The sequence below is a fragment of the Lithobates pipiens genome, unplaced genomic scaffold, assembly GCF_037356315.1.
Source record: "Lithobates pipiens isolate NorthernLeopardFrog02 unplaced genomic scaffold, aLitPip1_a1.2 Scaffold_23, whole genome shotgun sequence".
Classification (NCBI taxonomy): domain Eukaryota; kingdom Metazoa; phylum Chordata; class Amphibia; order Anura; family Ranidae; genus Lithobates; species Lithobates pipiens.
The window spans coordinates 97,603,573-97,631,411 of record NW_027507785.1 but is presented as its reverse complement, the minus strand read 5'-3'; the positions used below and the strand labels follow the sequence as shown (position 1 = coordinate 97,631,411).

Sequence of the window (27,839 nt, the reverse complement as noted above, 5' to 3'; positions counted from 1 at the left end):
TGGTCTGATAGCAGGGTCTTTCTAACTCCCATCATCTGCAAAAAAGATGGCATACTACTTTTGGACAGACTGACTTCTGAATACACAGTGATTTGATTTAATACATTTTTTAATACATAATCCTTTGTTTCAAACTTTAAAGTCTTCCCTGTAAATTAAGTTTTTCATCCCTTTTTAACATGCATTTTGGATCTAGCCTTCTTTTCATTTGTAATAAATCATTGTTGTATTAGGAAACCTGGAGGATATTTGGACTGAATTACAATACTCAACGAGGTTTAATACTACAGACATACACAGTTCCACTAAATCCCATGTATTGTATGTGAATGAAATGTGCCTCTCTCATGCCAAGTCTCCTATCTCTGTGTTGCAGGGTATACCTGATCGAGGCAGACAGAACCTGAATATGAACCATTATGCCAATAAAAAAAGTGCTGCAGAAAGCATGCTGGATGTTGCTCTTCTGATGGCCAATGCGTCGCAACTGAAAGCTGTCATTGAAGAAGGACCCTCTTTTACCTACTATGTACCCCTCATTGTCCTGATCTCCATATCATTAATCTTCCAGGTTATCGTGGGAATCCTGCTCATATTCATTGGTTTGTATTTATTTATTTTTCTTTGTGATCTGGTTTGTTTTATGCTGGGGAAATGGGCCAGGACAAAGATGGCCTCTGTGCATGGTTCCATGCTTCTTAGGACTCCCTAGGTGGAAGACTAGCATGCCTGCAAATGCAGTAGTTGGTGTTAGGTATTGCTGTATGTCCCTGGTGCTCTATGAAGGTTTACAGAGCCCCGGGAGCTTTCCCACAGCCAAGAGACAAAACAAAATGTGCAGATAGAAGGGAGGAAGCAACTGTGGCTTTGTTACTATGGCAGAGTTACTTCCTTTTCAGCAGACTGGCTGCTTCCACAGTTTAGTTGTTATCACTTCTAGTAACAAACACGTGGGTGCCTCTTTGTTTGAATAGCTGTCCTCTCCAAGCCTACTGAATGTTTGTAGATTGATGCTCATGGGGCTTTGGGGAGCTACTCATCTACATAATTTATATATCTAAGTATGTGCATACTTTCAGTCCTATTTTTTTAAAGCCAGAGGTCTGTTTGACAGCTGAGAAATAATCTGCCGAGTTGGTGGAAAACCCCAACTGTTTTGTTGGTTTTCTACTGACAGAGCTGTCATGTGTTTAAACATTTGCAGTTTACTCTAAGTTTGACATTCAAATGTAAATTGCTATTGGAGAGGAAGAACAGAATGTAACCCGGCAGTAAGTTTTTACCCGGTTTTCCTCGTTCTCTCTGTGTATATACACAAACATATTATTTGGGAGACTAAAACTGCAACACTCAGAATCTGGGGCAGTTGTGCATGGTAGCCAGTCACCTTCTAACTTCAGTTTGTTCCATGAAACTTTGACAATAAAACCTGGAAGCCGATTGGTTTCTATGCAGAGCTGCACTAGATTTTGCACTCTCCAGTTTTAGTAAATCTCAACTATATATTGTGTGGGGGACAGGCTCAATTGTTATTTCCAGTGGCAAACCATACACAAGACGAGGACATCCAGGAACAGTCAACGCAGGTTTGTCCTGCACTTTTATTCAGTAAAGCAGCAGTTTAAATGCAGGAGGGATTTGCACAGCAAGTCCATAGCATAAAACTAACTAAACTCAGGTTAGTTCCCAACTAACACAGTTTCTTCTAATAGGTTCCTCAAAACAAACACTTGTACTTTTTTAGTGTTCTGTCAGCAGCCAGCCTTCGCCCACAGCAGCAAGAGAAAAAGGGGGGTGTAGAGCGGCAATGCTGTGAGAAGTTGTTGTGCCACATCCAATATAGAAACTACAAAAATAGGGGAACCCCTGGTGGTGGACTTTAAAGGCACGCACAAGCATAGAGTATAGTAAGAAAAGTTTTGTTTATTTAATAAATTGAAATAAAATCATGTGCAATAAAATGGTTCATACATATCACAAAAACTTATACAGTACAATAGAACAAAACACCTATATAAGGTGGGATCGGCTGCAGAGTTGATCACCCTACGCGTTTCAGAGCTAATATAGTCTCCTTCTTCAGGGGTGGAGATACAGCATAAGATACAATTCTAGTGACGGATATAAATGACAGGGTATTAGAGCAGGAACAGCATAAACTAAAAAATAATCGTATATTATTGTCTCATTTAGTACTTACATAGCCAGATCAAATATCATGTGAGTGTAGAACACTATTCAATTAAAAACGGCAGACCAGATGGGTGAAGTATGTAGTTTCCCAGTATCCGAAGCTCCCATAAGAGAGAAATGATGATAAATGTGATGATGGAATATTTAATAATTTATGATCTTATATTGTTTTCCACCTCCTTGTTGCTGCCTGTAGGCAGGTAGATCTCGCAAAGATCTCCCCTAGAACACCCCCTATGAAGAGAAGGGGGGAAGTTTTACACTGGGCGTAACCAAAGGAAACACTGGAGCGGGCAAAAAATACCAGGTCCTGAGAAAGAAATGGAAAGATAGACGAAAAAAAGGAAACAGAAAGAGGAAGAGAAAAAAAGAAGCGAGAGAAAGAGAGCACTGAGCATTAGTCAGCTCACATATATAAAGACCTGTGGACACCTGATGCTGGTGTTGAGGTCTGGCATCCAAGTAAAATGTTGGTCTATGAATGCAGGCTGTCCCACCCAAAGCTCTACAAAGTCTCTGAACTCCAGGACCCAGGACAGAAGTTATGAAGATTATGAGAAAAAAATGTTTTTTTCTCCATATTGATGCATAAACCATGGAGCCCCTCACAACATTTAGGTGACACATACACCATCCAAAAGTCTATTAGTAAGTTGGACACATACTCACCCCTTCTACTCAGACCTGTGGGAAGAATCACATTTTGTCAACATATAGTGGACATGTGTCAGTCCATCAGCATTCCCTTGTTGTGCTCCTGGCCTATGTTCTACATAAACGTTAAGTCTTCCAGAGCCAGAAACCATCTTGTGACCCTTGCATTGTTCCTGGTCATCCACTATAGTGCAGAATGGTTTGTAATCAATCAGAACTGTCAGCCTAAACAGTATAACCTTAATGATTCTAGTGCCGACTTTATAGCCAGACACTCCTTTCCACTATTGAATAGTTCCTCTCTGGTGGGCTTAGTTTACTGGATGTTTATCCCCATAAATTTCCTGTCACTGTTTCCAGGCCAACATCAGAGGCATCTGACTGAAGTTGAGGGTAGTTAACATTGATTCCTTACAGTCTTCAGCTCGTGAAAAGTAGTAAAGTTAGGCTTTCTCTCAGAGGTTATAGGTTCTGATTTTAGCAAATCAGTTATAAATTCTGGCCTCCTGAGCTTACTCTATATATTCTTAAAATACAGGCATGACTGCCGCTGTCCTATCATGAATTTGAGCAATATGTTCATGTAGCAAGGTCCCGGGTCCCCTTTGGTCTAATAAGAACCTCCAGCGTTATGGACAGCTGACACCCTTCTGTGTAGAGTGGGTTACAAGGCATGGTGGGTGTAATGCAAGGTAGATTCATGGGCACCAGACACTTCTTGAATGCAAACAGATTTTTTTTTTCTTGAACAGAACTGTGGCAGAGAGGGTTTAGGGCCAGGACACCCTTTAGTAGTTGCAATGGTAAATAGCAGACTCCCAGACCTCTATAGGTAGACAGTCATGCAGGGAAGCGCACCCAGCAAGACACCACATCTGCATATGTAGAATTGCTGTCTCCTATGGCAACAGTCTTCTAACAGTTTCTAACACAAGTTGTAACAAACTTCTGTACTTCCTCTACAATCACTTCTTGTAGATCTTCACTCCACTGAGCTCCCAGTCATTCCTCACTAGACTTGCTGATCCACTACCACTGGATCTCTTGAACTCTTCCAACCTTCTCACTGAGTAACTTCCTCACACGTCACCCCCGCTTCCCTGCTGGATCCCTAGATTGGCACTCACAGATACTCCTCAAGTGTCGCCCCACTGGCCTGCTCAGTCCCTGGCTTGGCACACAAGGCTGCTCTGCAAGCGTCACCTCCGCTGGCTGGGTCCATGGCTTGACACCTGCTGCAGTTTCCCAATTCTTCACCGCCCCCGGTGAGAGTACTGCTTCGGTACTTGCTTCAGCTACTCACTGTGGTCTCTGGTAATAAAGTGGATGGTCCCTTAGTGGTGACAGATCCCTTCTACCTCTGACCATGACACGGTTCTGTGGCCGGCAGAACTGTCACTGCAAGCCGCAGCCCCAACCCTATGCTGCTCTCTTGCTTTTGGATAGGCCCTCAAACAGCCTAGCAGCCAGATGTCCCAGGATAGGCCTCAAGCTCTGGCCTAGCAGCCAGGGGCAGCACAACACACATCCACCCAGACAGCCGTCCAGGTGGCACAGAACCCCTATCATCTGACCTCACCCAAGTAAATAGGCTCTCCCAGCAGGCCACAGGACCCAAGAAGATCCCTGCTCATTGGCTGAGATACCCCATCTATTCCTAATCTGTCCTTGCAATGCCCTTGTCTTATCTAATGTCACCAGATACCCGGCCATCTAGTGACAGAAGAGAGAAGTGCAGCAATTTCAGAATTAAGGTGGAATCGGCCAAGCAACTGTACCTGGCAGGTAAATTTACTATTAACCCTGCCTCACCATCAGGGTGCTACATCTGATTATACTTTTTGGAATTGTAGTCTCTTGCCCTCATGTTACCCAGGCTATATCCAGGAGTTCCCAGGAAAGTCCATTGTAAAAAAAAATTCAAATGGGGAAAACCCTGTGAAGCACTGTGCTGTCCAGTACTGCAAGTCAGGTGGCTGCACCTGCTCAGGAGAGCCCCATAGAAGTTTATAGGGCTCTACTGTGCAAATGCAGGTGTCAGATCTCGGTAAGTTTGCATCTGTAGAGGGGGAGAGTAGGATCTAATAGGTCACTTAGGTTTACTTAGCATATGGTTTCAGGGTTCTAATGAACTACCAGCCCATCATATTGGGCACCTCCATTTTTTTAAACTTTATAAATGTAGTAGCTGTCAGCAATTCCAAGCTGGCGAATGTGTCTGAATTTGCCTGGTCATTATACATATGCCCCATTCTTGGGTGAAAAGACAATTTATTATTAAAGTAAAACTAAAGACAAACCCTTTTTTTCCTGACAGACTCCATGGCAGCCTATGTGTGGGTTAACCCCACCTCCTCTCCAATACTATAGGACCCCATACCCATAAATTTGAACTCACCGCTAGGGACTGTGTTCCTTTTTTGTCCTCCTCCAACGGACCTACTTTTCGTAAATCCTGAATGGCGTCCAGTGTTTTTTTTTTTTTTTTCTGGATTATGGCATATCTTCTGTGCAGTGCAGGCCCAGAGCCCAGCCATGGACGGGTGAGTGGCTGTTTTTAAGGCGCAAGATGCCCCAGTGGTGGAGGAGAGGCTGCCTCTATATGCCTGGAATGGATGCCTATCAAGTACGGCTGGCAAGGTCTGCAGTTCCTTTTTCTGCCCTTTTGTGTCCATTTTTTTGTTTGTTCTTCTGTCATATGTGTTTCCCCTGGCTGGTGACTGTGTTTTAAACATACAGGTGGTATTTTTGGCGTCTTCCTGGCGTCTGGAATGCTTCTGCGGTCTAGGATGCCACAGCACCTCCGAGTTGTGGCTGCCGCAATGATCTGTGCATGCGCGAGGCCTCGGTGACATCGAGGCTTGGCTCACGCTTGCGCAGAGTGGCGGAGCACCCGGCGGTTGCACAGGCGCCTTCCGAGAGCCCTGTATTGCGCAAGCGCGAGAGTCACCTGGGCAGGGAATTTAAAGAGCTGCCGGCTTCTGCCTTGTGGGGATAACTACAGGCAGTGAGCGGCAGCCTCCACAAAGCCCAGTTTGCACAGCACAAGGTAAGCCCCTGTGTTGGTGGCAATAATGCAAAATGCTTAAAAATAAGAGGGTATAATAAATTGTATATATTTATAATAAATAAATAAATAAATGGATATATAAAAATATAATAAGTGAATAAATGAATATATATGAAGACGATATGTTTTAAAAAAAAAATACACACACATTTATGGTTTTTTATTTATGCCTTTGGTTACCATGGTGCTTTCTTTTTCCTACTAGCTCCATTATTTTGTTCTGTGACACATCTGCGTATTGCCACAATCTCGTGTGATTTTTTGCTTTGACGTTCTGTCCAAGAGTCATGGACAGGTCACCGCCTCTGTGCGGCCAGCCCTCTCGCACAAGGTATGTGCAGATGAAGGGGTGAGGCTGACATTCTTTTCTATTGATTGAGAATGTGTGTAACACCAGATCCCCCCCCCCCTTTTTTTGTTTGTTATCCTCTTCAGCCCTTCCAGATCAGACCGCCAAATCATGGTTCAGGATGACAGAGACCTTGCCAGGCTGCAACATCAGCACTCATCATCTAGCTCCCAACGTGATTCTCCATCAAGGGCCCAACAGCAGAAGAGATGTTCCTATTCCTCTTCCAACCAGAGGAGATGTTCCCATTCCTCCAATCAGAGATGTTCCCATTCCTCCTCCAGTCACCGCACCCACCGCCATGACAGCCAATCTGATCACAGAGCCTGCTGGGGATGTGGGACACGAGTCCCAGAGGGCAAGTCACTATGTGACCCATGTTTGGCCCAGGCGGTTGGAGAAAAAGAGACAGAACACCAACAGATGGAGTCTCTTGTCAAGCGTGTGGTCCAACAGTCCCTAAAAGGATGGGGTACAACCCACACGTGGAGCCAGTCCACCACACCTGGCTGACGAGGCCCATGAGGATCCAGGTCCATCCCAGCCCTACGTTGCCTCTCCCGGATCTTCAGACAGCGAGTTAGAGTGGGACGAGTTTGCCGGGGGTTTTGATTTCACTCTGGTTTCTCCACTAGTCAAAGCAGTCAAAGAAGCCCTGAAGTGGGAAGATCCTTCTTCCCCTGGCTAAACAAAGGAAGTTCTTTAAACATTTGGGAAAAGAACGTTCTAACTTTCCACTCCTTTCAAAATTGAAGGATGTCATTGACGAGGAATGGAGCAATGTAGACGAGAAAACCTCTATGTCACGCAAAACCTCCAGATTATATCCCTTCAAGGCAGAGGAAGTGAAGTATCTGGAATACGCTCCCCTCATAGATGCAGCACTAATGCATCTAGCAAAACACATTATGCTTCCTCTGGAGGATGCAGTGTCCTTTAAAGATGGTCTTGAGAGAAGGATAGACCAAGATCTCAGGAGAATCTACGGGCTACCCGGTATGGCTTGCAAACCCGCTCTGGCCCTAGCGGCTATGTCCAAGGCTATGGAATCCTGGACAGAGAATGTGGACTCCGTACTCAGAGGGATTTCAGAAGAGTTAGCCACAGGCTCGGCAATCCAGGAACTGAAGCTGTCAGCGACCTTCCTGGGGGAGACTTGTAACAGAGGGCAAGCTCCTCTTTGGAAATCCGCTAAGAGCCAGGCGTCCAATGGGCGTGAGTTGGCTAAGTCATTTTGAGATTGGGCCCGCCCAGGCGGGTCGGGTGGGGACTTGTCTGCTTCTTTACCTGCACATCTGGGTGGCCTCAATCTCTGATTATTGGACCATCAAGACGGTATCCTCAGGCCACACATGGTCCTTCACCAGTATTCCTGCCCCCAGATTTATTTCCACCCTGCTTCCACGGTCAGAAGAGAAGAAGCAGGTGCTACTTTCCTATGTGAATTTGTTAAAAACACAGGGAGCTGCGGTGCCAGTCCCAAAGGATGAAAAGCTCCAGGCGGTGTACCCCCCCCTTCTTAGTTTAGAAGAAAAACGGGTCCAGTGATAGAACTAACCTACCTCAACAATTTCATAAAGTACGATAGGTTCAAAATGGAAACCCGGTCTACCATCCAACAAGCCGTGCAGGCAGGCGATTGGCTGATCTCAATCGATCTAAAAGATGCTTACTTCCATGTGCCTGTGGCATAATTCCGCAAATACCTTCGGTTTCAGCTCGGGCAAGAACTTCTGCAGTTTACCTGCCTCCCTTTTGGACTGACAACCTCACCCCGTGTCTTTTCAAAGGTTCTACTGGCCGTAGTGGCCCTCATCAGAACAAGACGGATACACTTGTATCATTACCTCGACGACCTTTTACTGTTGTCCCAGGACAAGGAGCAACTGTTGAGCCACAAGGAGCAGGTTATCTCCACACTGATCGACTTTGGGTGGCTCCTAAACCTGGAGAAAAGCCATCTAGTGCTATTCCAGCACCTGATCTACTTGGGTGCCCAGTTCGACACAGTAGAAGGCACAATCTTTCTTCCTGTGAAAAAAATTCCAGTTATCCGAGAGAGAATCTCTTGGGCTTTGGACTCCTCATGCCTAAGGGCCACACAGTGTCTAAAGATTATCGGCACAATGGTCTCCATGACCCCCATGGTCAAGTGGTCTCTGTGGAGGTTACGCCCTTTCCAGACAAGGTTCCTTTCCGCAATGGAATTAGAGGGACATGGATCAGTCCATTCGTATAACATCAGCAATGAGAAACAGCCTCTTCTGGTGGCTGCAGCGCAAAAATTTGCTCACTCACTCACTCACTCCATTGCTCCCATCTCATGGATGACGGTCACAACTGATGCCAGCGGTGCTGGCTTGGTGTCAGAGCGACACACCACACCACGCCCCTGCGGGCATGGGCTAGCGGCCTATCTTGCTGAATGTCATATGATGCCCAGTCAGGATAATACAACCACTTTCCAGTCATCATTCTGCTATATGGCAGGGACGGGAAGTGGTTAAATGTATACCACTTTAAGGGGTCTCCTCCATTTACCATACCACTAGTGATCAAATTAAATAAATACCCCCATTGTGTAGTATTGCCATGAAAAGTTGGCTTTTTAAAAAATGATTACACTCACATTAAACTTAATCCTGCATCATGTACAAATACACTTTGGGGGTCACAGAACCTTACTTCCATTCTAAAACGTAACGTAGAACGTGATGACTTCATCCAGCCCCCAGGGCAATTCCTGTTTTGGCTATGGGACAGGAGGTGAAGAGAATTCCCCTCACTTGGACACAGATGGAAAAAATTAACCAGGTTATAACCCTCCCTTATCCAAAATGAAAAAGTTTTGTCTTTAGTTCTACTAGTATTTATATTCCAGCTTCAGAATTGTACTGGGAAGCTGCTATTTTTTCTGTAGGTGGCGTGTGAAGTGTACTTAAAAAAAAAAGTTCTTGGTGGTAATATGAGAAGATTTATTATTAATGAAGTGGAAGGAGAGGCCTGGAGCTTAGAGGGCAGCTGTTTCTAGCTGTGACACTGTGTACAAGGTTTGTAAATCTTGACCGTCACACATGAATGGCTCAGAGGCGACGCGTATACCGCCCAGCAGAGTGATGTTATTTTAATTCTTTGTCTGTCTGTATTTTACTAGAAGCAAGCATAACCCTGAATAACGCTCAGTCCGCCTCAGTCAGAACTGGCAGAAAAATTTAGTAATGTTGGCAGCTGATACAGATTTAGATTTTCCAGATCAAGTTAGAAAGGAAAGCTTAAAGGAACTTGGCCATCTTGCTCATACAGAGCAAGACCTCAGTGTCTCTGGCAATGACTTTCACCATCCCCTGTATACAGGGGGTAAAATAAGTATTGAATACGTCACCATTTTTCTAGGTAAATATATTTCTAAAGGTGCTATTGGCATGAAATGTTCACCACGTGTTCATAACAACCCATGCAATCCATACATACAAAGAAACCAAAACAAATAAGTTCAGAATTTAGGTTATGTATAATGTATATGTATAATAAAATAGAATGACACAGGGAAAAAGTATTGAACATGCTAACTGAAATGTATTTAATACTTCATACAAAATTCTTTGTTGGTAATGACAGCTTCAAGATGCCTCCTGTATGGAGAAACTGGTCTCAGATCTTGAGGATCCGTGGGCCTCTTCTATCAACGCTGATCGTTAGTTCTTTCTATAGAGTTTCTATTGGATTCAAGTCAGGTGATTGGCTGGGCCATTCTAGCAGCTTTATTTTCTTTCTTTGAAAGCAATTGAGAGTTTCCTTGGCTTTGTGTTTGGGATCATTGTCTTGGCGAGATTCCACCGTTGTTTCATCTTCATCATCCTGGTAGATGCCAGCAGATTTTTAGCAAGAATGTCTTGGTACATTTTTCCATTCATCCTTCTTTCAATGATATGAAGTTTGCCAGAACCATATGCTGAAAAACAGCCCCACACCATGATGTTCCCAACCCAAAACTTCACTGCTGGTATTGGGGTGTTTTTGGGGTGGTGGGCAGTGCCATTTGACCTACAAATATGGTGTGAATTATGGCATCCAAAGAGTTTCAATTTTGGTCTCCTCTGACCAGGCTATATTCTCCCAGGATTTCATAGGCATGTCTAAAAATTGTGCAGCAAACTTTAAAATGAGCTTCAATATGCTTTTTCTTCAGTAATGGAGACTTGCGTGGTGAGCGTGCATACAGGCCATGGCGGTTGAGGGCATTACTTATTGTTTTCTTTGAAACAATTGTACCTGCTAATTCCAGGTCTTTCTCAAGCTCTCCACAAGTGGCCCTTACCTTTTGGACAACTCTTCTGATAATTCTTTACTCCTCTGTCAGATATCTTGTGAGGAGCACCTGGTCATGGTCAGTTTATGGTGAAATTATGTTCTTTCCACTTCCAAATTATGGCCCCAACAGTGTTCACTGAAACATGCAGAAGTTTAGAAATCCTTCTGTAACCAATGATATAACCATCAGTATGTTTTGCAACAATAAGGTTGCAAAGGGCTTGAGAGAGCTCTTTGCTTTTACCCATCATGAGAATTTTCTTGTGTGACATCTTGGTAATGAGACAGCTTTTTATAGGTCAGCCGTTGAGAAGGAACCAGCTGATATTAATTTGCACTGACAAGGGGCAGGCTTGCTTTCTAACTACTGATAGATTTCAGCTGGTGTCTTGGCTTTCCATGCCTCTTTGCCTCCCATCCTTCATGTGCTCAATACTTTTTTCCTGTGTCATTCCATTTCATTACACATCATTTCTGAACTTTTTTCTTTTGATTTCTTTGTATGTATGGATTGCATGGGTTGTTTCCAATGTGGTGAAAATTTCATGTCAATGACACCTTTTTTTTTATTGGAAAAAAACAACGTTATTGAGATGCAAACATGGTAAAAATAGGTACAGTTAATATAAGTTTACTAAATTATACAGTGTGTGATAGGTATAACAACATTTCAATAGCTGTATTCCTATATTTTCCCCACACCTCGGTGCTGGTCGGTTAGGTACAAGTTTCACCATCCTCCAGCCATCTGTCCCATAGTCTGGAATATTTTTGTGTACAGCCTCTATGGGTATATATAATTTTCCCATATGGAAGGGTATCATTGATTTCCTTCTTCCAGCTCTGGATTGTAGGGGGGGGGGGTAGTGCTGCAACCATACCCTGGCCACAACTTTTCATGCTATGAATAAGGTTTCATACATAAATATAGCTTGGTATTTATCAACTTTTGTGAAACTTGGCTAGTCACAGTGGTGTTTGATATGCAGGGTGTATAATGTGCAGTTCTCTCAGTCTGTCTGAGAGTTTAGGGGATGCAATCTTGACTCCTTCCAGTATTTCCTTCCAATCTGGGTCACCTATGGGTGGGCGTAACATCTTCAAAATTTGCCCCTTTTTAATAAATGAAACCACCAAGCTCCTCATTCACTCTCTTGTCATCCCTCGCCTTGAATATTGCAATTCCCTTCTCATTGGCCTGCCTCTCCATAGGCCATCCCCTCTTCAGTCCTTCATGAATGCTGCTGCCAGAATTATACACTTTACCAACCCGCTCAGTGTCTGTCAAACCTCTCCTCTAATCCCTATACTGGCTCCCAATCACCCAGTGAATTAAATTCAAAATACTAACCACAACATACAAAGCCATTCACAACTCTGCCCCGGGCTACATCACCAATCTTGTCTCCATATATTACCCAAATCGTCCTCTCCGCTCTTCTCAAGACCTCCTGCTCTTAAGCTCTCTCATCTCCTCCTCCCATGCTCATCTCCAGGATTTCTCCAGAGCCTCTCCCATCCTCTGGAACTTGCTACCTCAACGTGTCTGGCTATCCCCTACCCTTGCTACCTTCAGGCGATCCCTGAAAACTCATCTCTTCAGGAAAGCCTATCACGTCTCCAACTAATTTACCATTTCCAACAGCTCATTCCCTACAGTTACAACCTTTTGTACCACCTGCCCCACCCTATTAGATTGTAAGCTCTGAGTAGGGTCCTCTTAATCCTCTTGTATTTTATTGTGTTATAACTGTATTGTCTCCCTTTTATATTGTAAAGTGCTGCGTAAACTGTTGGCACTAAATAAATCATGTATAATAATAATAATGTCTCATTGGCATGCAACCTTAGCTGTCTGGATAACTGCATTTGTCCTTTGAAGTCTGAGCAGATAGTATAGATTAGATATGAAAAAAGAAAGTAAAACTGCGCTAACCTCAAAATCCCAGAATAAGCAGGATATATGTGTATGTAAAACCAAAAGCAAAATAAAAACTACAAATATTGTGCTTATAGGATCACCTCAACAAATGATACATATATGTATATGTGCATCTATGTGCAACACTAATTTTCTCAGGTGGAACACAATGACGTGTTATTAATGTGTCAAAAAAAGAAGAAAGAAAAAACCACAGAGTAATAAAAAACCAATGAAAAAATCATATAAAAACGAAGAATAACTCAAAACAAAATATGCACCAAAAATTATAAATGCATAATATACAAAGTGAAAAAGCTGATGAAGCAATAATTTGAACAGTGTCAACACTAAATTACGTCCATGTGATTATATATCTTATTGTTAGTGTAAATTGTCCATATAGTTATAATCAATCACCAGTGAAGAATCTTCATATGAATGACTTGATTAAAACACGCAATTCTTTTCTCTCCAAAAATACAATGTGCGCTTTCCCATCACCAAGTGTATATGGTGTATGTCAAGCGAACACGACTGGGGTGACGTCAGTACGTCGCTCCACCCTACGCGTTTTGTAGTAACTTACGCCGCCCAGGGGCACTTAGATATGAGTTTAGTTGGGTCTGACCCCAGAATAATGTTGTGATAGCGATGCTCATAAACTGCTTCCATACTGCGTGTCTAAGTTGTAGGTATCTGAACAGTAAGTGATTTGGGAGCGAGAATTCTCCCTTGACCGTTTTAAAGGTCTTAGACCCGGACTCTGACTTAACCTGGGACAGATATAGTATACCATAAGAAGCCCACAGTGTCGGGTCTGGGACAGTACTTAATTCAGGTATATAACTATTAAACCATAGTGGGGCGTGAGAGTGGAACGGAGACATATTTTGTTTTTTAAATGCCATTTCCCATACCCTCTGGTAATGTGAGAGCATCCCCGCATTATAGCGGGGGGGGGGGGGTTCTTTAACTGTGTTGTCCCCTTTGGAGGATGGTTTGGATAGGGGTGTATATTGGGTGACCTGGCTGAGCACAGACCAGAGTCCTGTAGCGCTGGGTCTTTATCGTATTCAAATAATACATGTGTGAGAGTTGTGAGGCTAAATGATAATCTTGGATATCTGTGAGGGAACATCCTCCCCCCCCATCGTGGGGTTTTTAAGAACATGCCAGGTTAATTTGTGTCTACCTTGTCCTCACACAAAGGAGTTTAAGATTGCTTCCATCTGTTTGAAGAATTTTAGGGGGATGTATATGGTGGCGTGCCAAACCATGTATAAGATTTTAGGTAAGAAAATCATTTTGATTCAATTTATTCATCCCATCACTCCCAAGGGTAGTCTAGACCAGGTTTGAGTTTTGGATTTGAGGACTGTTAACAAGAGTTCCACATTAAGAGGAATATAATCCCTAAGGCTTCTGGTAACCATTACTCCCAAGTATTTGACCGCTGATATTCTAGTTAAGGGTAGTTCGGGAAAAACGGAGGGTTGGGGGGAATTGATCCAAGGGAAGAATTTGAGATTTATCCCAACTGATACATAGTCCTGAGTACCCGCCCATCTTTTCTATTATATCCAATGCAGCTTGTAATGAAGGCCCCTGATCTGCTAGATAGAGTATGATATCGTCTGTGTAAAGATCTATTTTTTCCCAGGAGTCTCCCCTTCTTAGGCCTGTTATATTTGGGTCCGACATTAGGGCTATAGCTAATGGTTCTACTGCAAGGGCATAAAGTAGTGGTGAAAGGGGGCATCCCTGTCTTGTGCCCCTTTCAAGAGAAATTTGGTCCGATAACCAACTGTTTATGAATACCCTCGCTTTGGGTGTCTGGTATAGGAGCTGTACCCACTTAATAAAGTTTGGTCCAAACCCATAGCAGTATAGGCATTCCCACAGATACAGGCACTCGACAGAATCAAAGGCCTTTTCCGTATCTAGGGCCAACACCAACCTAGTGCCTGCGTTATAGTGTGGGGCCTGAATGTTCATGAACAGTTGTCTGATGTTCATTGCTGTGTTCTTCCCTGCCATAGACCCAGTTTGATCCAGGTGCATTAGGAAAATTATTACTGTGTTTAAACGAGAGGCAAGAATTTTAGCTAGTATTTTTATATCCACCTGCAGCAGGGATATAGGACGATATGATTCTGGATAATAAGGGTCTTTGCCAGGTTTGGGGAGAACTATAATTTGAGCTTCCTGCATGGAGGAAGGAAGTATTCCCAATTCAAATATGGAATGGTACAAGATCTTAAGTTTAGGGGTAAGCGTTTCCGAGTATGTGGTGTAAAATTCCAGGGGTAGGCCATCTAAACCCAGTGCCTTGGATTTGGCTAGTTGGGAAAGAGCTGTAGAGATATCCAGGGTAGTTATAGGGGCTTCTAGCATTTTGACTTGTTCAGGGTTCAGGCGCGGGAATTGTATTGTGTGCAGATATGTTTGAATTCCCTGTGGTGTGATTACTTTGCGACCTGTAGAGGTTACAATAGAAATTTAAAAATGCATCTGCAACCGGGGGAGTCGGTGATGATTGTCCCGTCAGTTTCAGCTAATGATACTACTACTGGTGGTTTATCGTCTAGGTGGGCCAGTTTCCCTGCTCCCTCCCCCCATGTTCATACCCTCATGTTTTACAAAAGAACAAACGTTGTCTGGCTTTTTCCATGTATTACTGGGAGACCACGTAGGCTTGAAGTTTAACTCTATTGAGGTTTTCAGGGAAGGGATGTATATTTTAAGCTTCCTCTAGCTCCTGCAGTTTATTCGCTGACAGTTGCACTATCTCTTTAGATGACTGTTTGAGCCTATTTATTCTCTTGTCTAGGATCCTGCATGCGTGTAATTTAAATGAGTCACAGTTTGAATTGAATGAAAAGGAGCTTTGGCCTTCAGCAAAGAAAAACTGCAATTCCCTTGCTATAGTGTCATGTTATGTTTAAAGCTGATAACCAGTATTTGTTAAGCCTTCACACTTGTTTAGGGGCTGCTGTTAAAGGCGATGCCAGCATCCAACATGGGGAATAGTCTGACAAGGCTCTAGGTGCAAATCCCACCCCTATAATTTTGGGTAGGAGAGTTTTGGAGACTAATATGTAGTCTATTCTGGACATGGTATCATGGCTAGTGGAGTGACATGTATAAGACCTGTTGGTAAGGTGTCTATGCCACCACACATCCACCAAAGCGAACTCAGGCAGTGTGCGGCTCAATCTAGTTTGTCGTGATTCATTGACCTGATTTCCAGGCTGCATCGGGTGATCTAGGAAGGGGTTCATGGTCATATTGAAATCCCCCATCCATATAGCAGGGACTGTCCGATGCTAAGCCATAAATTTCAGACCAGCTGGGATGACCTCCAAGCTGTACGGGGGGGATAGAAAAGGCAATTATCAGCATAGAAAATCCCCCTATGGTTGCATGTAGAAACAAATATCTGCCCTGCTGGTCCGACGCCATTGATATTGATTCAAATGGGGTTGATTTGTACTATTTGTACTTGAGGTACTATGGTAAGCCCATCCAATCAAGGGCCGTCTCAAAGCGGATTGCAAATGTCATGTGACATGGGTCTCCATCAGCTCCATTACATTTGCCCTCTGTGCTTTCAGATACGTGAGGGTCGCAGTGCACCCATTGTGCCAACAACCTGAGGGAGAAGCCACTCCCATGGTCATATGACAGTACTTGGGCCTAGTCATTTGTTGCTAGGCCTAAGCAGTGTGGCAGCAGGGTAGTATCCCAGAGACACTGTCAGTTTGGTAAGTTCATCAATGTATTCAAGACTTAGATGCTCGATCCACAGTATTAATTAATTTATTATCCATTGACCGGCATGGGAAGATACAGCAGCTATATTATACCTGAATGGTGTTTCATTGAGTAACCCCTCTTCGTCAGAGCCAAAATCAGATACCACATTTTTGGCTCTGATGAAGAGTGGTCACCCCTTGAAACCCATCAGCCATATTGGACAGCGTTCAAACCACACATGTAAAGCCCCCATACACACTATTAGATTTTCTGCAGATTTTTGTCTTCAGATTTATCAAAACTATGTAGTGCAAGGGCCTGCCTGATTGCATACAAATTGAAGCTCTTAAAGTGGAAGTAAACCCTCCTATCGGTTTCAGTCAAGGAAGCTGCCATCTTGGCCACATAATTCTTCAGCTGCCATAATGCTGTACATGTGATCAATTATGACACCAGCCATTGGATGGTTTGAAAGTTTGGTTGAGAGCACAACCAATGTGAAAGTTAGCATTTCCGGCATGCCGGGAATGTAAGTGTTTTTTTTTTAAACTGGGTTTACTCCCGCTTTAAGGTTTGACCTCATATTATATGGTTTTGGTAAATCTGAAGACAAAAAATCTGCAGAAAATCGAATAGTGTGTATGGGGCTTAAGGTATCATCGTGAACATTCGAGCAAGAGCAATACTTCTAGTGCAGGACCCCCTCTGTAACTCTAAACTGGTAATTTTTAAAAAAATGTAAAGGCTAGCCTATGGAGATTTTTAAGTAGCAAAGTGTGGCACCATTTCACGTGTGCGCAGTTTTAAAGTGTGACATGTTAGGTATCTATTTATTCAGCATAACATCATCTTTCACGTTATACAAAAAATCGGGCTAACTTTACTCTTTACTTTCATGTTTGGGGGTATTGAGTATTTTTCTAGCAAAAAAATTATGATTTATGATTTTTACATGTAGGAGAGCAAATTGCAAGCAGCTTGTTCCATGACATATGGTAACCCGGATGATAACCTCTCTATGTATGATGAGGCAGCTACACATATATAGGTGTGACAAATGTGCGGCTTTTCTTATTACAACAACACACCCACTTAGCACAAATGTTTAAAAGATAGCAGCATTTGCACCGACATGGCATATCTCAGTATCTATGGAATAGTAGCAGGTAAGAAGTTTGTTATACTCTTTTCAATGCATATTTGGGATAGGCGGACTTGAGAACATGAGATTCATTTGTATGCTGTGGTCAATTAGATTCATATTGAGATGCTATGATCTTTGAGTATGTATGATGTTAAATTCCTTAAAGATCTGTTATTTATGACTGTGTGTTTATTTTATCTTTGCAGTAAAGTACGATCTCAATAATCCTGCCAGACACGCCTTGTTGGATAAGCTGGAAAATGCTGCTACTGTACTTGTGTTCGTTATTGTTATCGTCAACATATTGATCACAGCGTTTGGTGTACAGAACTCTGCAGCTCCTGCAAAAGTATAGAGTCCAACATGATGAGAGGTAAATGCCTTTTTTTGTTGAGTCATAGGAAACTGCATGAGAAAAGTGTTCTGGGGACAATAGTGGCTGGGGAGGATAGTGGCTGTGGAGGAGAGTGGCTGGGGAGGATAGTGGCTGGGGAGGATAGTGGCTGGGGAGGATAGTGGCTGGGGAGGATAGTGGCTGGGGAGGATAGTGGCTGGGGAGGATAGTGGCTGGGGAGGATAGTGGCTGTGGAGGATAGTGGCTGGGGAGGATAGTGGCTGGGGAGGATAGTGGCTGTGGAGGATAGTGGCTGGGGTGGATAGTGGCTGGGGTGGATAGTGGCTGGAGTGAATAGTGGCTGGGGTGGATAGTGGCTGTGGAGGATAGGGGCTGTGGAGGATAGTGGCTGGGGTTGATAGTGGCTGGGGCAGATAGTGGCTGTGGCTGTGGAGTATAGTGGCTGGGGTGAATAGTGACTGGGGTGGATAGTATCTGAGGATAGTGGCTGGGGTGAATAGTGACTGGGGTGGATAGTATCTGAGGATAGTGGCTGGCTTTTTTCTGCTATGACTCCTTGGAAATATCTTTGAAGGACAATATCCCACTCCTTCTTGGCCGTACCTTGCACATATGTTACAGTTTGGAAGGTAAAATACTGTTCAAAAAATGTCACCAATTGGTGTTTCCAGACAAAAACATATGGCCTGATGCACACTGGACGTTTGCCCATCTCTCCTAGACAGTTTTCCTCCTGGTAGCGGCGTTTTGGCAGAAAAAAAAACACTTGGCACTTGCTTGTAAACGCGTTTAGACACGTCAAACGCTTGGTCATTAATGTGTTTCGTTGGCCAGAATAATAATGTATTCTAGGCCTTGGAATAAATTATTGCTCAAGAGCTAAACGTGGGTAGCGTTCAAGCGCATTTAGTCACATGAATAAGTTTAGGCACATCAGGCATTTTTTTTTTGCCAAAACGATGCTGCTCATGGATGCAGTGTTTTTTTTTTCTGCCTCTAAACGCCTATGTGCACGGATGTATAGGCTAGCATTCAGGGGCATTAAGAGGCAGAAAAAAGAAATGCCAGATGCCCCTTACAGCAGCATTAACGTCCAGTGTGGATGAGGCCTGAGTGCAATCAATTGTATCAGATAGAGGCTAAACTTTATGAATATGAAAGTGCATCTAAAGCCTAACACAAAAATGTAATATATGGCCACTTACCAGTCCATCAGAGTGGTGGCTGTATTCTTTTTTCTTTCCTTTTATTTTCAGCTGGTGATTCTGTCAGTAACACACTTCCCATCTTAGGATGACAATTCTCACTCTTCTTTATCAGGTCAACAGAAACCAGATAGGAATAGCGCCCCTCTCCTATTCTCCATAACATTAAGGGACTTGTGTCTGTAGTCCTCAGAGATAGCTGAAACCTATGTAATTAGTAACAGTCAGCATAGGCAGAGAGATATTTCTGGCAGGATCGACAGGTATTTTTTGAACTTATCAAACAGACCCAAAAGGGCCACATAAAAGAAGTTTTTATCATAGGCGTGCGCAGGGGGTGTGCTAGATGTACCAGCGCACACTCAATTCGCTACATGCGTTGCCAATTCCCCCTGTTGCTCGGGCTTCCCCCCATGATGGCTCCCCACCCACAGTATACAGTAGTAGAAATATATAATTTGCTGGTCTCTTACTTATCTCCATTATGTGGAAGATGGGGGGGGTAGTAGTTTACTAAATACAAGTTAATTAAAGTGTATTTTTAAAAATAAAATTGTATGTCAAAAGCCACTATGAAAATTTCCTCTAATGCCCTGTACACACGGTCGGACATTCCGACCACAAAATCCGTCGCATTTTTTCAGACGGATTTTGTCCTAAACTGGTGTTGCATACACATGGTCGGACAAAGTTGTTGGAAAATCCGATCTTTCGGAACGTGATGACGTTCGTTACGACGGGACTACTTTGAGGATAGTAGCCAATAGCTTTGGTCTCGTAATTTGATCTGAGCATGCGTGGCACTTTGTCCGATCGGAATTCTCTACAAAAGATCGGAAAAAGTCCGATCAGATTTTTTTGTCTGAATATTTGAGATCCTGCTCTCAAATTTTTTCCATTGGAATTTCCGATGGAAAATGTCCAATGGAGCCCACACACGATTGGATTTTCTGACAATATAATCCAATCGGACCTTTTCCGTCGGAATTTACGACTGTGTGTACAAGGCATAGGGCATCTGCTTAAACAAATCATATTTGGGGGTTCTTAGTCATTTTCTAGCAAAAAAAAAAAAAATGTGTTTTTTAACATGTAGGAGAGGGAGATTTTGCCTGAAATCCAGAATTTTCCTGGACTGGAAGTGGTTAAAAAACTGATATGAAGGTTGGTATTTTTCCAGATAAAAATGCCTTCCCTTCTCGGAGCGTTCAAGCACCATTTTCAGTGCCAAGAGTCCTCCCCCCTATGCTACCAACACAGTTTAGGTACTATAGTTGGTGCCTATGTGCCATTCAACACATTTTCTATGCTGAAAGTTTAGTCTCACCCAGTACTGGCTATATGAACCCCTAATGTCCATTTGGAGGCGCTATAACCACAGAGAAACCTTTATTTTGCTCTTTTCAGATGATAAGCAAGGATTTGTTCAGACTGGATACATCTTGTTTTCTTTTTTTGTTTTCAGTTGTTTGACAGCTAAAGCCAAGGCATTATCACAAAGTACGCACTGTCCTCAGAGGGAGGCCACAATTCAATTTGTATGGAATTTATATATGGACCATTTCGTCAAATATACTGCCCAACTGGATTTTTCAGGTTCTTTTGGATCTGGCATGCAGACAGAAGACAGATCTAAATTCCCAGAAACACACAGCTGGAGTAAGTTTTTTATTGAAATAGATCTACTTTTTCCTAAGGTTGTCAACCAGTATCTTGACTTTCCATTACTCAGAAGAACCTAATGCTGGATACCGTCCATGGAACCAAATGGAACATTACTTATGTAGCAATCATTTTTGTCAATTTATAAGCAAACGTGTTCCACCATCACTGGGCATTTTAATTGTCAAACTTGGAACATGATCACCGTATTACATGCTGCATGGACCCTGTATGTATCCCATCCTATGGTCCTGATGGGAGAACAATGAAATCTGCAATATATCATCATATTATGTTTTCTGATAGTCTCACTATTTGTAAGCATGATGTAAATGTATCATCTACGAATGTTTAACTGCTTTTGGTTCTTGAAAAACATTTTTAAGATTTCAGGAGGTTGATGATCTAAAGCAGAGGTCATCAACCCTGTCCTCAGGGCCCAATAACAGGCCAGGTTTTATGTATTACGCAGACTAGAATCACTGAGCAGCAAATGATATCACCTGTGATGTATTTCAGTTATCTTGCAAACCTGGCCTGTTAGAGGGCCCTGAGGACAGGGTTGATGACCACTGCTCTAAAGGTCCCAATCATTTTCAAATATTGACATACTGATCCAGTATGGAAATCATTTTATGCAAAGTTACTGTGAAATTGTGTCACAGTAAAGAACTTCAATTAATAAACTAGACTAAGGGCTGTATACCTGTAACGGAAGGCGATGTCCACCATAAAGCATATCTAAAGCTAACACTTTATCCAAAAGGATAGAGTAGAGGAGGTTTACAACCTGCTGTTGTTTCGGCCTGTCACTGGGGTGGAAAGCAAACCCAATGGTGGTGTTCCATCAGATATGGCGACCCGTCAGAATTGGTAACAGAAGTGACGTTCTGTCGCCGCCATCTTGCAACACCCCGCACGCCTCCACAGTAATGCCTTGTACACACGGTCGGAAATTCCAACGGAAAAGGTCCGATCGGATTATATTGTCAGAAAATCTGATCATGTGTGGGCTCTATTGGACTTTTTCCGTTGGAAATTCAGACGGAAAAAATTTGAGAGCAGAATCTCAAATTTTCAGACAAAAAAATCCGATCAGACTTTTTCCAATCGTTTGTAGAGAATTCCAATTGGACAAAGTGCCACCCAGGCTCAGATCAAATTACGAGACCAAAGCTATTGGCTACTGGCCTTTACGTGGTCCCGTCGTAACGAACACCATCGCGCCCCGAACTATCGGATTTTCCAACTACTTTGTCCGACCGTGTGTATGCAACAGCAGTTAAGGACAAAATCCGTTGAAAAAATCCGACGGATTTTGTGGTCGGAATGTCCGACCATGTGTACAAGGCATAAGAAGACAGAGAAGAGGGCAAGCGGACATCTTGTTACACCCACCTGAGTTTTGCATTTCACAGTTATTTATAACAGTAAACAAAGCATATATGGTGAAATAAAGTATTTGGAAATCCATTGGACTGTTTAGCTGTTGAATTATAAAAGCAGATGTGTTCTGTCAGATTACCAAGCCTTAGAGATCAGCAGGTTTGCAGCTGCTTTTAAAGTTCAACATCTAAACAGTCCATCGGATTTCTACATAATGTATTTGACCTTATAAGCTGCGTTTACTGTTAAAAATAACTGTGAAATGCAAAACTCCGGTGGGTGTAACAAGATGTCTGCTTGCCCCCTTCTCAGTGTATCCTTACTGTGGAGGAGTGAGGGGTGTAGCAAGATGGTGGCGACTGAACTTCAGTTTCGTTACCAATCCTGATGGGTCGCCATATCTGAAGGAACAGTAGAGTTATTATTAAAGCGGATCTGCACCCAACACCCCACTGCTTTTTTGTTTTTTACCCCTGCTTACCTGCAATTTTCTGATACTTCTGGGATAGGTGACATACATATCCTAGGAGGCGCAGTACATGTCATTCAAACAGAAAGAGGGAAGAGCCAGCAGACCAACAATCTGTATTAAGCTCATACATTGGTAGCTCACATGTTAAAAACAGCAGCTTGCTTAGCAATGAAGGAGCACATGCTCCGTAATAAATAGCCACGCTCATACACCGCTCTGTGCCCCAGGATTGACGTCACTTCCACCCCTGCACTGGTGGTGTGCACCAAGCTGGATTGCATTATTCTTCTGTTTCCTGGCCCTGGTTTGTCAGCTCTGGCTGCTACAGTATCCCCACACAGACACAGCGGAGACTGCCTGGTACACCGCGGGAACCTGTGAGCTCGACGATAGCTGTGTTTACCTGTTTTTGATAAGCGAGTTGTTGTTCTCAACATGTGAGTTGCCAATTTATGAGCTTAAAGTGATATAAAAGTCTTGTTTTTTTCAAAATAACAAATATGTTATACTTAACTGCTCTGTGTAATGGTTTTGCACAGAGCAGCTCAGATCCTCCTCTTCTCTGGTCCCTCACCGGCGCTCCTGGCCCCTCCTTTCTGCCGAATGCCCCTATAGCCATCAGTAGGGAGAGTCCCAGACAGCCGAGTCTCTCGTGCAACATCGTTGGATCAAGATGGGGCTCGGGTAAGTATTAGGGGGGCTGAAGTTGGCTGCTGCACACAGAAGTTTTTTTCATCTTAATCCATAGAATACATTAAGATAAAAAATCTTCTGCCTTTAGAACTACTTTAATAAAAATTGTTGGTCTGCTGCACTTAGGGTCCTTTCACACGGGGTGGATCAGTGCTGATCCGCCCCGTGGATATCCGCTTGCTCAGCGGGGATCGCCGGAGTGATCTCCGCTGAGCAGGAAGATGACAGGTCTGTCTCTGCACACTGCGCAGGGACGGACCTGTCACAGCGCCGCTCTCCCCTATGGGAGATCGGGTGACGACGGACAGCAGTATCCGTCATCACCCGATCCGATCCGATGACGGATGGAAAAATAGCTTTTTCCTCCGTTACACTTTTTCGGATCAGAGCAGGTCGGATGTCAGCGAACATGTCACCGCTGACATCCGACGCTCCATAGACCTCTATGGAGCATCCGTTCAGGTCCGCCTGAAAAACTGACAGGCGGACCCGAACGGATCGTCCGTGTGAAAGGAGCTTTAGATGGCGCTTCCATCTTTCTGCATGCCTCCTGTTTCTAAAGTTCACTTCTACTCTTGGATAACAGACATAAGTTTAAAGCAGACCCTAAGAATGTTTCCAAGTCCAAAAAACACTGTTAGCGCTAGACCCAGGGGAAATCTTCCATCCAACTTCTTTCTGCCCATCAAGGGTGCAGCCCTCCTCCGATCAGGCAGTCCTTTGAACACACTGCAAAAAACACACTGGAGGCAACCACCTCGTGCATTACCATTAATAATTTTTATTGAATCTATATAAGCAAATATATACTCACATACGAACAAGCCCCCCCAAACATGTCAGTGGTCCAACCATTTGTCTCCAGGCCTTCCCTGGAGTAGATCTGTTTGGCTTACTAACTTTTGTTGGTATGTGAGTATCCAATTTCTTATGTGGATTCAATAAAAATTATTAATGGAAATGCACAAGGTGGTTGCACCCCCCTGGTGGTTTTTTTTTCAGTGTGTTCCTAAGAATGTTTCCCTTAAGCCTCGTACACACGATCGGATTGTTGGCCAACAGAGCATCAGACTTTTGTCCGAAGGGCGTGTCCCAGGAACTTGTCTTGCATACTAACGGCACACAATTGTCGGCCAACAAACATGAACATTGTGACGTACTACGTGGGATTTCAGCTCTTGGGCTCCACCCTTTGGGCACCTTCTGCTAATGTCGTGTTTGGTAAGTATTGATTCTGATCATGCGTGTTTGTACTTTGGACTTTTGTGTGACGGACTTGTGTACTGACCATACGAAAATCTGACAACAGACCGTTGTCTGCCGAAAATTTACTAGCCTGCCATCCAACATTTGTTGGCCGAAAGTTGGACAACAATTGTCTATAGGAGCGTTGGATTTTAGGCAAACAGTCTGTCATTACACAATTCCCTGGCGAAAATCCGATCTGTGTACGAGGCTTTAGACTCCACACTTTAATTCGACTTTTAGTTGTTTTGTACAAAGACTTAGCCCTTTGGTTTTAACCCATTTAAGCGCCATATATACCCTTTGATAGTACACATCATTCGGCTAGGTCAGTGATGGCGAACCTTGGCACCCCAGATGTTTTGGAACCACATTTCCCATGATGCTCGTGCACTCTGCAGTGTAGTTGAGCATCATGGGAAATGTAGTTCCAAAACATCTGGAGTGCCAAGGTTCGCCATCACTGGGCTAGGTGAATGTTGTGTATTTGGAGGCGGGACTCTTTAAAAAAAAAAAAAAAAAAAAAAAAAGAGAAAAAAGCCTCTATACAGGTGGCAGATCTGAGGAGGGGTGAACAGGCGGCACTTTCGATTTATTGGTGAAGATCTGCTTTAATAAAATTTGACCCTTCCCCAATCCCTACTATGACCCTGCTGGCGATGTACCCTCTCTGTGTGTCCTGGTGGCAATCTTCCCTGGGACAGAAAATTGTGGGGGATCCAAAAAGTTAGTTACAGGAGGTGCAAGGAAATCTTCCAATGTAGGCAGGGGGAGTTCCTGACATTTTCTGTTTTGTATGTGAGAGGGGAAGTCTGGTATTTCATCACATGCATGCAGATATGGTTGTGTTCAATAAACAGCAGTGTATTGGAATGACAAACACTGCCATAAGGGGACAATTATCCTACTGCTGTTTTAATGGATAAGCTATTAAAAGATTATCAAGTGATGCAACAAATACTAGGCGATTAGTAATAACTGCATTTGACTGACCATGTGTTAGTTTTTAGATTACATTTAAGATTTTTGGTTAAATTAGCTACAAACATTATGGGGTCTATATATATATATAAAATGTTATACAAATTTCTCAAGCATTTGCACAGGCATCAACAATAATCCTTGTAATTTGTGTAATATGATTTTTTTCATGATCTTTGGAGCCATCTAGTGGCCATAATCCAATATTTTCCTGATTAAAGTATTTCAGGAAAATACCGCATTATGGCCACTAGATAGAGCTGAAGATCACAGCAAGCAAATATACTAATTATGAGATTATTCTTGATGGCTGTGTAAATGTCTCAAGCGAATTGTTATTGCAATAGATCTAGCATAATCACTTGGTTCAAAATATCACTCCTGACTTTTCTGTACAAACTGTGCCATCCGTCACGCTTAGGAGTAATTGTTGCACCTCAACCAGATTGATAGGAGAGGAGGGAGCCAGAGAATCTCTTTGAAAGGAAAATTTCAAATCCTGCATTTCAACTGCATGCTGTATAGCAGAAAATCAAATCACTGTAAAATGACATTTCTTTAACCCATGTGCCTTTACCCTATTTGTATCCTGTTTGTAAATTCAAAAATGCACTGTTTCACATTTTAATGATCACAATAGGCCTTAAATTAAATTAAATTAAGTCCATTCCTTTGATCTGTAAATGAACAGAAAGATACTGTTTCTTTTTATCTCTTTATCTTTATGTTGTTGATAAACATTTCCAACTGCTTTTTTTTTGACAGCTGTGAGCAGGGAACTTCTCTGCACTTGTTACATGAATCGTGGAAATGCTGGATTAAGATCGTGTGGGGGGGTTTGAATCGAGATCACGATCTTTTAAAGAGGGAGTCCACTGGAAAAAAATATTAAAAGCCAGCAGCTATAAATACTACAGCTGCTGACTTTTAATAAAATGGACACTCACCCAGGTGTCGGCAGCCGAGGCCGATCGTTCGCTCGGCTCTCGGCTGCTGGCGCCGCCATTCTCGGTGAGGGAATCAGGAAGTGAAGCGTTGTGGCTTCACTTCCCGGTTCCTTACTGCGCATGCACGAGTCGTGCATGGCGATGGGAATGGTCCGCACTGTCTCTGGGACCCGTGTGTGTCCCAGCAGACAGCACGGCGGTACAGGAAGAAGCATAGACTCCCATGGGAGTCTATGCCCGGAAGTGGGTGCAAATACCTGTCTTAGACAGGTATCTGCACCCCCCTCCCCCCTGAAAGGTGCCAACTGTGACACCGGAGGGGGGGGGGTTCCGATGAGCGGAAGTTCCATTTTAGGGTGGAACTCTGCTTTACCGATTAATCGTGCAGCTCTACCATACTGGGACTGAAAGTAAGGGGGAAAAGAAAATCTACATTTTTGGTTGTCACCAGTACAGAAATGGAGCAGAAGTCTTCCAGTATGGTGAAAATTGTTCCAGTGACAACTGTCTAGGAAGGGAGTTCCCTCACTGAAGAGATCCCCGTCATATCTTCAGGACAAAACAAACAAAACATGAATAGAAATCTCCAAAATAGGACTGCACTACAGAACACCCCTTCCTAATCTCCATACCATAAGGTGGGGGGTGTTGTGTAGTCCAACAGGGGCGAAATCAAGCAGGGGTGACAACGCTGGTTGTGATTTTGGTGCACCAAAGGCAGATGACGAGAAAAATGAACAGGAGTTTAAACCAGTTCCCCAGTTTTGGCTTTCAATATACTTTAAAGCCCAACTCTGGCCTGTGCTGCACGGGTAAAGTTCTTGTCTTGTCTAGGGCAGGGGTTTCTAAACTTTTCAAAGGGCCAGCTTCCTGTCGTCCTGAGTTGGGATGGGGGGCTGGCCTGTGGCCAGTTTGAGTAAACAATGCCCCACCATTGGTCACCTGGAGCCTTCCCTGCAGTCAGAACACACTGATCAGTGTTGCCGGCTATAGCCTGCGGCTCTGATCATTCAGGAAAAACCCAACAAGCTGGTTGTACAGAAGCTTATCGACTTTTGTATAACCAGCCTGCCCATCATATATATATATATATCGAAATTTGCTCAGTCCTTGCTGAACTAGATAAATTTCGATCCATATATGATCACCTTTAGAGAATACAGAAAAATTCTCTGTGCCTGATTTCATATCAAACTGCCAATGGTTTTACCCAGTGGGTACCGGGGAAGGGGATGTGGGAGCGGATATCATAATGTTTCTAGGTAAAATAGTTTTTTAGGTAATTATCTGGCTGTATATAATCAATCAGGTTCTTTGAATACCACAGATCACTGTAAATAGATGGATAAAGTATACAAGACATTCTGTATTTGTAGATACATCAAGTGATAGATTACTTTATATGACCAAAGTTATTTTAAAAACCACTTATATTTTGCCATTTTGTAAGCTGTTTGAAATATATTGTTTATTAAAGTTTTTTTTGTCAAAA

At 43.2% G+C, this 27,839-nt stretch overlaps 1 protein-coding gene across 1 annotated transcript in view; it reads left to right on the top strand.

Annotated features, from left to right (window-relative positions):
* The window catches only part of NINJ1 (ninjurin 1), a 109,805-nt gene extending 81,966 nt beyond the window's left edge, over window positions 1-27,839 (top strand). Inside the window, exons 2-4 of the mRNA XM_077452095.1 lie at window positions 377-602; window positions 17,608-17,774; window positions 20,427-27,839. Of these exons, the coding sequence (XP_077308221.1) occupies window positions 377-602; window positions 17,608-17,756 (375 nt within the window). The 3' untranslated portion in view covers window positions 17,757-17,774; window positions 20,427-27,839. The remainder of the gene's footprint in view (window positions 1-376; window positions 603-17,607; window positions 17,775-20,426) is intronic.